The sequence below is a fragment of the Anabas testudineus genome, chromosome 2 (assembly GCF_900324465.2).
Source record: "Anabas testudineus chromosome 2, fAnaTes1.2, whole genome shotgun sequence".
Classification (NCBI taxonomy): domain Eukaryota; kingdom Metazoa; phylum Chordata; class Actinopteri; order Anabantiformes; family Anabantidae; genus Anabas; species Anabas testudineus.
Window position 1 is genome coordinate 1,729,058 of NC_046611.1, and position 12,235 is coordinate 1,741,292.

Here is a 12,235-nt window from a genome sequence, read left to right on the forward strand (position 1 = left end):
ATTCTTGCTAATTTAAAAAACAGATGATGCATTCTTCTGCATCTGTCTTGATTTAGCAGAATTTGAATCTGGCTGTAAAAACGTTTGACTAAATGTTCGTTTTTGATCCTGATGATATTCATCTGTCAGCTTGAGCTGGTTTATATGAATTAATATTCAAAGCTATCTAAACAAATAAATGAAACTGTTAACATCCGGAATTTCAGGTAAGACATTTATCTTGAAATGTAAATTTGTGATTTAATCATTAGTGCAAATTAAAGAGAAGAGAACATCTCTGCTTGCAAATGTCTTTATGTTTTCATCAAATGTACAGTTATTTACATGGATCGACAAATATCAAAACATCTTTCTCACTCTCTCGTTTCTCTCCGTCACTCATTCAGGACCCAGTCACCTTCAGCAGTTTAGAGCTTTTTATTGGAAATAAATTGTTTAAGCTTGTCTGTTTGCTGCTTTTCCTTCTTCTCTCTCTTTTGCCTCCCTCCTTCCTCCTCTCACTTCTGCTGCTGTCCGTCTTTGTTAATGACGTTCTTGAAGAGTGTGAGCAGTGGTCTCTGGCTGCGTTCGTCCCAGCTCTTCATGAAGCCGCCGTAGCGTTTGCTGGCCGGTGGACCACTCCAGCGGAAGTGCTTCATCTTGTATGGACCATCTTTCTTCTCCTGGAGTCCCCCCAGGAGCTGCTGATGCTGCTCCTCCTCCGCCTCCTGCATCATCTCCTGTACCTTCTCCTCCTCCTCCTCGGCTGCTGCTGCCGCCAACAACTCATTGGCCAGCTCCCGCCTCCGCATCTCTCCAGGAAACACTTCAGCGGACTCCTCCTCCAATCCGTTGGAGGTGTAGACTTTGACCGGGCGGCGTTTCCGGCCAACGGGCTTCCCCCAGCGGAAGTGCTCCATGGAGTAGGACCGCTTAGCCAGAGGAGATGTGGAGGAGGGGTCTGCTGGAGGAGGTGGTTGGAGGTGGGCATTGCCTGGGATGACGGGGGTCTCGGCGGTGAGGTCGGAGCGACAGAGCTGGATACACTCCTGCAGGAGACGGAGAGGAGACTGGGTGAAGGTGGAGGGCATTAGGGGCCCCGGGCCCTTTAATATGTTAATACTACTGCCATGTCTGCAGTGCACTGTAAAGATAGATGTGTGTGTAGTATAAGTAGTGTAGTACAGTGTGTAGTACTCAGTACAGTGTGTAGTACTCAGTACAGTGTGTATTTATTAATGTTACCATCATGTTGCTCTCAGAGTTTAACTCCTGGCAGCTCGGATGCTCCCAGCACTGACTGACGGCTCCTCTGGTCCCACTCACAACCACCACAGCCACCAATAGCCACACAGGACACATTCTCCTGCGGGCCAATCAGAGACGAGGATACATACATCACTGATCATTATAATAAGGTAAAAAAAAGACAAACTGACTCTTGGTGTTTTTGTTTTTTTACCTTCTTATCATTTTGTTTTCTTTTGTGTTTCACTTTATTTAATCTTTTTCCTAGTTATTGTAGATAATATATACATATGTATTTATTTTATAAATATGTAAATATTTTATAATATATGTTATAATTATTTGATACATATTCTTTTTTTTTGTTTTTTTTTTTTTTTATATATAAACTTCTCGGCTTTCTGAGAAAATGGCTAAACAGTGATAAACTGCACCACTCAGTAAACATTACAATGCATGATTCATTTAACATTTTAAAATGTAATTCTTAATTTTAATTAATGAAAAATAATTTTGTTGTACCATATCTTTACTTAATCTTATTTTATTGTAGTCTTAATCTTAACATACTTCATATAAGCCTTATTTTCCTTATGTTCCCTCTGTTTTCATCTTTACTTTATAACACCTCCATCTCACCTATTTATGTATTATATAATAATAATATTAATGATAATTGATGATTAGAGACTTCGCTAGAGTTCTTATTAAGTTATTATTTATTAGTGTTTTTAACTCAGATATTTTTAGTTTTGGAAACATTTAGAAATTTGAAGACCGAATATTTATATTTAAATAATAGTAAAGAATGTTCTCACCGCGCTGTCCTGTCTCCTCGTCTTATCTTTCTCTTATTGCTGATGTTTTCTTGTCGTTCAGCCGTCGAATGGAGATTTCTGTTGTTTCCCTGTTGTTGCTCGAACCGTTCGGCCGACTTTTATATTCTGTCAGCCAAGGACACACACACACACGCACCCACACACACACACGCACACACACACACACACAGCAACGTCATCACCAACATTCATTCATTCTCAGAAACACACAAGTGGACAATCAATGAAACATCATCTCTTCCTCCTCCCACACACAAACACACTTTCTGATGGATTTTATTTGTCATGATCAGCAGCTAATTCTCAATAATCAATACTGTTAAGTACTCTGTACAGTCATGATGTGTGATACACACACGTACAGTTTGTCTCGTAGATAATAAAACAGGTCTTGTTGCACTATAATAATAAAAGTTACCAGATGCTGACAACACCTGTTATATTTGAATTCTTATATAATCTGAGAAAGGGTTAAACCATTAACAAGGAGACAAATTAAACTATATGTAAATTATCAAACAAACAAAAACAAGTAAGACAATGTTCACTTTTTAACTGCTTGGACATGTTTTACCAGGTTTTCTCTGGATGACAAACCATCAAAACCTCCTTTAGCCGCCGCACTGTTAAATGTCAGACAGCAGATTTGGCAGATTAACACTGGACTGACATGTCGTCACTGGAGGGAAGACGGGATTCAAACCTGCAGGTCACGGTGTTCGATTACTCAGATCTCCACCTGCTGCAGCGTCCAGTCTTTGTGTGAGCGTCCACTGTCACTAATTCTGATTCTGTAGAGCGTCTGTGTCATTACGCACCATAGAGGAAAGTGACGGCGTTTTCTAGAGAACTCGACTCTGTATTCACCAACAGCCTCTTTTAAGGCTTTGAGTTCGACAGTAACCTTCTTTAAAGCCTAAATGAAGGTGTCATTTAAAAGCTCTAAGTTGTCTTTGTAGGGCTCTAATCCTTAAAGTCCACTCTTTTCAACATCTGTCTTCCTTTTAGAGCTCAGTTTACTCTTCTCTTCATCTAAAGAGAGCATTTAATTTCCTCTTTAGGACTCAAGGCTCAGCGTCCACTAAGAACTTCTCCATGTTCACCTAAACAGGAGCTCAGCAGGTCTTTTCCGACTCCACATCCACCTGCAGTCTTTCTACTTGAAGCCTGTCTTTAAAGCTCTACCTTGGCTTGGAGCCTCTGGACCCACTTAAAGGCCTCATTTTAAGACTCTATGTTGCTCAGAAGCTTCTGTTTTGGCTTTAATGAAACCAGAAACAGGGGTAACAGAAACGTCTGCTCTTTTTAAAGCTAATCCACCAAACATCTTTGTTTCTTGGTTATTCAGGATCTGTATAAAACTCTAGGAGCCTCTAGATCATGAGTGTCCAATCCTGGTCACTGAGGAACCGTGAACTGACAATCCTTCCTACTTATATCAGTGTTAATCCAATTAATCAGGTGTGTTCTGCCAATCGAAGGGACGGTGGCCCTCGAGGACCACGACTGGACACCACTGCTTTACTTCTACTTACTTCACCTCAGTATAAATCTGGGTTTCCACTTTAAACAACTGTCACTGGATTGTTGTGAAAACCTGACGATGGAGAAGTTTTGGAGCATTTAAAGTTTATTGTACATCATCTTGCAACATGAGCTCTTTTCTCACAATGAGCAGATTCATATTTAGTAATAAAGAGGTTTTTTCTTGTAATATTAAGTCATAATTATGAGGTAGGTTCTGTAGTTTCATTTATGTTTCGTATTGAGAAAAAACTCTCGACCTTTGTGCTGTTTTTAGATTCTGTCTTGACTACATTCATATAATTAAAACGGGGCCTCTGACTGTAGATTATACAAAGTGTTGTCTGTCATATACTATAGTGAACTGAAGCTTCAGCACTTCATGTCACTTAGTCATAGTAAAGTAATTTCTCTGAGTTCGTCTAATGGAACAAATTGAGCAGCATCTGGAGGCAGCAGGTAAATATAAACCCATTAGACTGATGTCACAGCCTTGAAACTCCATTGAGTCCATTATACACAGAAACGCACACACTCGTCCATTCAGGAAGAAAGATAATGGCACGATGAAGCCAAAGTCAGACAAACTGGACCCAAAGCAAAGACATTTTAACGACATTAGAAGAAGTGGAAGCACTTTATTCACCGCTGCAGCCATTAATTATAGTCTTTGTGTTTCTAACAGTTGATGTTTGTCTGGAAATATCTTTGTTGATATGTACTCGTTTTTTAGTATAAAACAGTTAAACATGTTGATTTCTACACAGTAAATCACAGCAAAAAGCAATAAATCAATAAAATATATTATCAATACTTTTATAAAGATTCATGTACAATGTAAAATGGAATCTACCTTATGTGTGGTGTTCTGTCACTAAAGATATTCTATTTGGTCTTTTTAGTTAAATCCTTAATATTTTCAATAACAACTGATGGGAAAGAGAAAAGGGAAAGTTTTCAGGTGAAGCACAAGAGAAGTGCAGAAGAATCGAGGTAATCACAGAGTCATTTCTGTCTCTTTGGAATCATCTTGCTCATTTTTATTTTCCTCTTGTGTCTAATATTTAGTTTTTATGTGCGGTGTACTTTAGTTATTGTGTGACCACTGTTTGTTGTTGTTTATTGTGTCTTTGAAATCCTTTGTCATGTCTATTTTTAGTCATCCTCTATTTTATATGATCTTTTTGTGTCTGTTCTTTTTCACCATGTCGCTGTTTTCTGTCTGCGGTTTGTTTTTGGTGTTTTTGTCTCTGGGATCATTTTCCAATTCCATCATCCAGATGTATTTTGGTTTTTTTGGTCTCCGGTTGTTTGTGGCCGTGTTGTGTCTATTTTTCGTAGTAATGTTTAATGTTTTTGTCTTTGGGATGTTTGTTTGCTTACTTTTGGTCATTTTTTGTGTGTTTTTTTGTTTTTTTATTATTTTGTCTGTACTTTAGTTGTTATGTTTTGTTTTAGTGGTTTTCCAGTCAGTTCTGTTTTTTGTGTAGATGTGTGTAGTGGAGTCATTTCTGTTTCAGTTTATAGTTTTCTTTGTCACTGTGATTTTTACTTGTTTGTCTTTGATCATTGTGTTTGATAGTACTGTTGTGTTTTGTGTCTCTGTGTTGTTTCTTTACTGAACTCCAACCTTTACAGAATAAATGCTGCACCAATCAGATAATTCGAGTTTTTTCCACCAATCAGAGGCGGTTGCCAGGCAGAGCAGAATCAACCAACCAATCAGTGTTTGAAGCCGTGACCCGCTGAAGAGCGGACGCGAAAACAAACGAGCTAAAAACAACTGAACTGAACTTTCTGGTTTTAATTTCACACTCAGGTCAAATGTTTAATCACTGTCGGCGTCTGTTTGACAAAATAAGACAAAATAAGACAAATAAGACAAAATAAGACAAAATAAGACGAGTAAGAGGCGACTCATGAAACGGCTGGACGCTGAACACACCTGTGGAGGCAGGTAAGGCTAACAAGCTAACTAATTAGCGGCTAGCTTCAGCATTAGCTTCGTGTTTTATTGATATTTTTAGGTCTTAATTTTATTTGTGGTTGTTTTTATTTCTCGGAAAACATCGTGTTTGTGTTTCTGTAACTAAAGCTACAGTTTGACGTGGAGCTGTGTGTTAATAAGAGAGTTTAACTTCAAATGTTAATGTAGTTTAATGTTAGCTGAGTTTAATATTTATACATTTAAAACTAGAAGTTAAATGTTGACGTGTTACTAATTAATTAATATTGTTAATTAATGACAATTAGTTGGAATTAGTTAATTTTGAGATGAAGACAGAAGTAGGTATTTATTATTATTATTATTATTTTAATATTACTGGTTCCACTGGCATAAGTCAAGAATAGTAGATAAATTCAAATGAAGCAAGAGTTTTTATAGATTAATTTATTTTGACAAACATTGAATTTTATTTAATCAGATCAGTTTATTCTTTGAACTTTGTTCATCTTTGTTAATTGGTTAATTGTTGTCTGTGTCCCGCCCCACGCTGCCTCTGATTGGCTTCATGTTCTTACTTTAACCAATCATCGCTCCTCCCTAAATGTGTGAGACGGAACCAGGAAGAACATCACTACAGGCAGCAGGTAGGGTTTAAAAGGCTGGTTTAGTTTCTTCTAAAGACATTTCTTACCAGGTTTTAAAAGTTTAGCATATTTAGTTTTGTCTTTAGCTGTAATTGTAGTTAAATCGAGGTGTGAACCTGATGTAGGGGAAGTTTGTCATTCAATGTTTGTATTGAAGAACCATTTGGAGGCGTTTCCATGTGATATCAGATGTAAATGTGGTTTTCATTACTACACTGTGCAGATGTAGCTCCAGGTTATTGTACAAATTAATATTTAATGCAAATGATAATTAATCAAAGTTGATTATTTTTGTTACAAACTGCTGCGACGTGCTGAACATTTGTTTCCCCAACACACTTTTACCAGTTGGATCATGAATAAAGTTTTTCAGGAGTGTTTCACCTGTTTTCCAGGTCACTTCGTTCAACTGTCTCAGTCTGGAAGGAAACGGCATCTGTCGGACGTCAGAGGACAAAGAGGTAGGTGTAGTAAAGGAGAGTAAAATGAAAATGAAGTTAAAACTTGGTATTTATTGACTGTATGACTTAAAGCAGTAACATATGTTTGTGTTTTTAGGACCATACAACTAAACAGAAAATGTAAAATGAAGTTTTCTGATCATTTAGTTACAAAAGTCGAGCTCGACACATTAAAACAGTTTAAATATCACCATGATTAGTTTGTGGTATTCTGATACATCATTAACTGCAGCTTGAAAAAGTCGTTCTTTGTACAAAAGTTTAATAGACACTTGAAAAGTGAAACTTGGTGTCAGTAACGTCCTGTAGTGTTTACTGCAGGATGAAGTATTGTTAGTACTAAATACTACAGAGCCTGGACTATACTGTCATTACGCTGTATTGTCAATGTGTTGTTGAGATAAGTGAAGTGTCCACATTAATTATTAATCATTCATTAGTAACGTACTAATAAACTGTGACCTTAATTATCTCTGTGATGTTTATGGATCCGTCTTGAGTCAGTTCACGTTTAACCTGCTCAGGTTTTGTTGCTGCAGCCGGAGGAGACGACACCAAGACCAGATACTTTAAATTCCCATGAATAACTTAACATTTATTTTAACATTAAAACTGTTAAAATGTCATAGAGCACACCAATCGTATCTTTAAATATTTAAATCAAGTATCAGTCGCTTCATAGAAACCTCACAGCACCAGAACCTGTTGTTTTCTCAGATCATATTTTCCTCTTCTGTTTATTTGTTCTGGTAAAGAATCAGATGAATTAGTGAGTGTGGTTTATCTTCCACAATAATTCTGTTACTTCAATATTAACTTAATTTCATTGTTAAAGATAATCCGTAGTTTCAGTCCCAGACCTCATGATCTGGTTCCTTATCCGCAGTCTGAGCTGTTGATGGGCGACCTCTGCTGGGCCAGTCTGGATTAGGACTCTGGGTCTCGCACATGTTCAACTGATTCAATGATCAGTTCCTGAATCTGCGTTTTAGAAATGATTGTTACGGTGAGAAGCAGCTGTTTTCGTTTCAAACGTTAATGATGAGCAGCGTCTTGACTTTTGTAAACAGAAAATAGTGATAATGTAGTTTGGTATCAGCTCCCTGAGATTGTTAATTAATGAGTTTGTAGCTGATGATGTCTGCTCCATGTTCTTTTTGAGAAGTCGCCTCAGTTGGTTGTTGTTCAGTTCAATTTTACATCTGGATCCGACCTCATGTCATTTATTGGGGGTTTGTCAGTTTTCAACTCTGTGTTCAGTTTGTTGTGTGGAAGTTTTGAACGTTGTCGGCTCCTTTTGAAGTTTGTGTTTAAGAACTTTTCCGTCATTGCTAAAACTCATGTTGTCGTCCTGGTTTCATCGTTCTTCGCTGAGATCGCTGCTTTTACAGCTGTTATCCTGCTCATTTATGTCTTTTTCTGGTTTCATAAAGCATCAATAGTGTTTCAATTATTATGTAAAATGTCAAAAATAGTGAAGTACCTGTAATATTCTTAATCGTATCACACAGAAAAAACACCGTCTTCTTACCTCGTTTATCTCACGTGATGTTTCCTCAAAAAGAGCTCGTCTCCACACAAACACTTTTCTTTTTACTAATGTAAAAACTTAAACAGAGGAGATCTGATCCAAATCACCTCGTTATTTATCATAACGTATCTGTAACTCAGCTGTGAGACATGAGTCATTTTTAATCTCTCAGGAACAACGATACCAACAGTAAGATCCTCAGTTTGTTGTAGAAGCAGGAAAAGTGAATTTACATAAAAACTGACACAGTAAAATATGTGTAGACGAAGGAACAGAGTTAAATTATTGTTAAACTTTATTATGTGAAACTTTAACACAACAGAATCCAGTTTGTGTTTTACATTACATTACATTACAGTCATTTAGCAGACGCTTTTATCCAAAGCGACTTACAAGTCATTACAAGGTACAAGGGTAGGCAGGGCAGCGTGAGGAGGTCTTGCCTAAGGACCCCTACTGGAGGTAGCCATAGCTGGGATTTGAACCCCAGTCTCCCACATGGGAGGCGGTGATGTTACCACTACACTAACCAGCCGAGTGTTTTGTAGCCGTTTGTTTTTGAATTAGAGAAACTAACAGTAAAAACTGTGAAATAATAAATCCATAAAACTCTTCACTAAACACAATAAGATGGATTTATTTTTACACAGTTTGAGTTTAATTCCTGACCAGTGTGATTATTAAATCACAGTAAGTTACTGTAATAACTGTAATAATAATCTGTAGCAGTAAATATGAAGAAGAACTTCATATATAGAACTTTTCTTTGTTCCAGGTGAAACCACACAGTGCTGCAGCGACAGTAGGTACTCTTACTTTATTTATTAGGTACAATCTGCTGTGAATTCTACTTCTAAAGTTTTTAAGTTGATAATTCTACTTTAGCTGTGGTTAAATTAAAAATTGTGTACAATATCCATGTATTTGGAATAACAACATTTAATGATTGAAATCTTCCAACGTCAGCCTCCAGTAGACGATATTTAAACACACGGATCAGTTTGTTGAATTCTGGTACCAGCAGAACCTTCAGTGGGTGGTGTACAGGGAGAACCACATGTCTGGTGGGGTGCAGATGAAGGTACAGGTGTAGATAATACACAGGCCAGGGGGTGGTGTTAAGTACTGTGTGTATTAGAAGTAATGTAGTTTTCCCCTCTGCACCTGCACACAAACAAACAACAGGAGAATTAACGTCACACAAACTGTTTCACTGCTCGTCAAGTAGCGTCTTTAGTCTGAAGTTAGTTGTTAGAGACAGATTTATCCTCCAGGTTTGGTTTCACTCCACCCCTGGATGTGACGGATGTACCAGTCACACCTCCGTCCACCCCCTCTACACCTAAAATGAGTCGTTAAGTGTGTCCAACGTGATGCAGGTGTGAACTGGTTCTGGTCTTTTTGGGGACCGATGAAAGCAGCATGATAAATAGACAGGTTGTTTCTAAGTCCTCCACCTCTGTTGAGAGAGGGGGTGTTGATTTGCACATGAAAGGCTTCTCTCACCTCTCTCTCAAACCACTTGTCTTTGTCCAGTATTTGAACGTCACAGTTCTGGGGCGGCGCAGGAGAGTGGCCCTCGAGGACACAGATGGATCCAGTTACTTTTTTCACTGTGAAAGTTGTTTACTGATGAGATTTGATGAAAACTTCTTCAGTTCTGTGAAGAAAACAAATGAGACTTGGTGCAGGAAATGGAACAGCTTCATAAAGTGTTTCTGCCTTTTTATATAAATAATAATAATATCTACTGTTTTGATGTAAAAACATTTAGCTGAACTTCTAACATATCACTAAAAACCCTCTGTACTGTTTAGAATTCAGACAACTAGTCAATGAATAAATGTGTAAACAACAACAACAACAACAACTGACCTGCTGCTTTTCTTCATTTCTGTCTGAGTCCTGTGGAGAAAATCTGAAAATATTAAGCAACGAGTTTCCAGCAGGAGGCAGCGTTACTCTGTACTTAGACTGAAGTCACAGTGTTGGTTTGTGGGTACTGAGGTTCAAACGGTACATTTCACAGTTAATGTATTTAAAATGACCCAAACGTTCAGCGTGACCTGTTCGAGTGAAATCTGTTTTAACGTGACAGCGATACATGTTCGTTATCAAGTTGGTGATTATCGTTACTAAACAGCACTGAGCTGACGTTTATTAACAGTTATTAAATCACATGATTAAAGTTTGAACTCCCTCACACTGTTCTCACTCTGCTCCAGAAACTGACGTGCAGCACAAACCAGAACCAGAACCAAAGTGACACTAGCTCAGCTCGGTTCAACAGTTTGATGAACAAACTACAAGTTCTGTGGATTTAACTGATGAATCCACAGATACTGGATCTGAGAGTCAAACGTCTTGTGGATCCACGTCAGTCGCCATCAAGAAACGTTAATAATGAAAACAACCAATTAGCTCTGAGTTCCCTGCCTGTGCCGACGAGCTGCTGCTAATTAGCCTGTGTGTAATTTTCATTGTTGCCGATTATACAGCCTGAGGCACCGAGGTGTGTGTGTGTGTGTGTGTGTGTGTGTGTGTGTGTGTGTGTGTGTGTGTGTGTGTGTGTGTGTGTGTGTGTGTGTGTGTGTGTGTGTGTGTGTGTGTGTGTGTGTGTGTGTGTGTGTGTGTGTGTGTGTGTGTGTGTGTGTGTTTACGGTCCGTGCTAACGAGCCGGCCTGACCCACTTCCCAAAGGAGGTCCCCACGGACTCCCCCTCCCCCCACACATCTACACTGAGGACATCGTCAGTGGGCTGTGATGTCACAGGCTGAACCTGTGAATCTTCATCAAGACAAAACTCGAACGGTTCTGTTCAGTTAGAACATTTATTAAGAACGAACCGTGTCACCGGTTCACAGCCAAACATCCAGCACCCACAGAGTAAGTGAACACATCACAGTCCTGTTCAGGTCAGTGGTTCTAAATCACTCTTCTAAAAGGTAAGTGAACACATCACAACATACATGGACCAAGTCTAAATATTTAATTCAACACTGTTTAACATCACTTTTCAACTGTACCACTAATCAAGCAAGTGAACGCACCACTCACATCATTTTCTTCTGTAACCGACTGATCCACTCGTTAATGATTTAACTCTGGTCAGAATCGTCCTACAGTTAATGTTTGTGAACCGCTGATGTACAAACGTTCACGTCTTCCTCTGTTTTAGTCCAGGTGGGCTCACAGAGCGGAATAAACCGTCACCTTTTCTGCTCCTCGCTGCTAATTTAATTATTCACAAAGTGTCCGGACCGCCGCCTTCCTGCCCAAGAAACAAGCCCCCGAGCACGAAGACGCCGCGTTTGCTCCAGTTGTGGTCCCACAGGGACCGAGGGGACGAACACACGCAGAAATCCAAATGATGTGATAATTAGTAGATGCAGACACACATCAGTTCACTGAGCTCTTTGTTTGCTGCTGAAATGCTCCTGTATGTATTTTATGTAGAATATGTATCTATGTCATCTTCAACATTATGGATCCCTGAAGGGAAACTGTCAGTACACACTCAGTATCACTAATACAGTCAGCGTTTACCTCAAAGGGACTTTTTCTCTTCAACAATTCAAAATCCTGCATCTTTAATCCAGAATATATTAATGTGTTCACTACTTAAATCAATCTAATAATTAGAACTTTTATTAGATTATACATCAGTTTAGTTTTGGATCATTTCATGTTGTCTTGTTGGAATAAGATGAAAAGTCTGAATTTTCTAGTTTTCAGACCAACACAGACTCAACCTTCAACACTAATGTGTGTTTGTGAAGATGTGGAGAATAATGTAGTGTTTTTAATGCTCCTGCTTTAATACTTGGATTATACAGTCAGTGTCTCTGCAGATGATTAGCCTGTGGGTCGCCCCTCTCCAGTTTTACACTCATTATCTTCCCGTTCGTGGGCTGTGTCGAGTGTTTGTGCTGCTGTGGGAGACAGCAGTGATTTCACCGCCTTCAGCTTCATCGTTGACAGCCTGAGAGCGAGCGTCCTTCTGGTCTACCGGAGGCAGAGGGACATCAAGTCCCTAAACTAATCCTCAGAGGAATCTCCCA

The 12,235-nt window shown here is 38.8% G+C and overlaps 1 protein-coding gene across 1 annotated transcript; it reads right to left on the reverse strand.

The window, feature by feature from the left end:
- Nucleotides 1-278: 278 nt before the first annotated feature.
- Nucleotides 279-2,161, reverse strand: LOC113164118 (pro-opiomelanocortin-like). The gene is made up of 3 exons (XM_026363257.1): nt 2,046-2,161; nt 1,225-1,345; nt 279-1,028 (listed from the first exon to the last, which is right to left on the reverse strand). The coding sequence occupies exons 2-3, from the start codon at nt 1,339-1,341 to the stop codon at nt 498-500; spliced, it is 648 nt and encodes a 215-aa protein (XP_026219042.1). The 5' UTR covers nt 1,342-1,345; nt 2,046-2,161; the 3' UTR covers nt 279-497.
- Nucleotides 2,162-12,235: the final 10,074 nt, after the last annotated feature.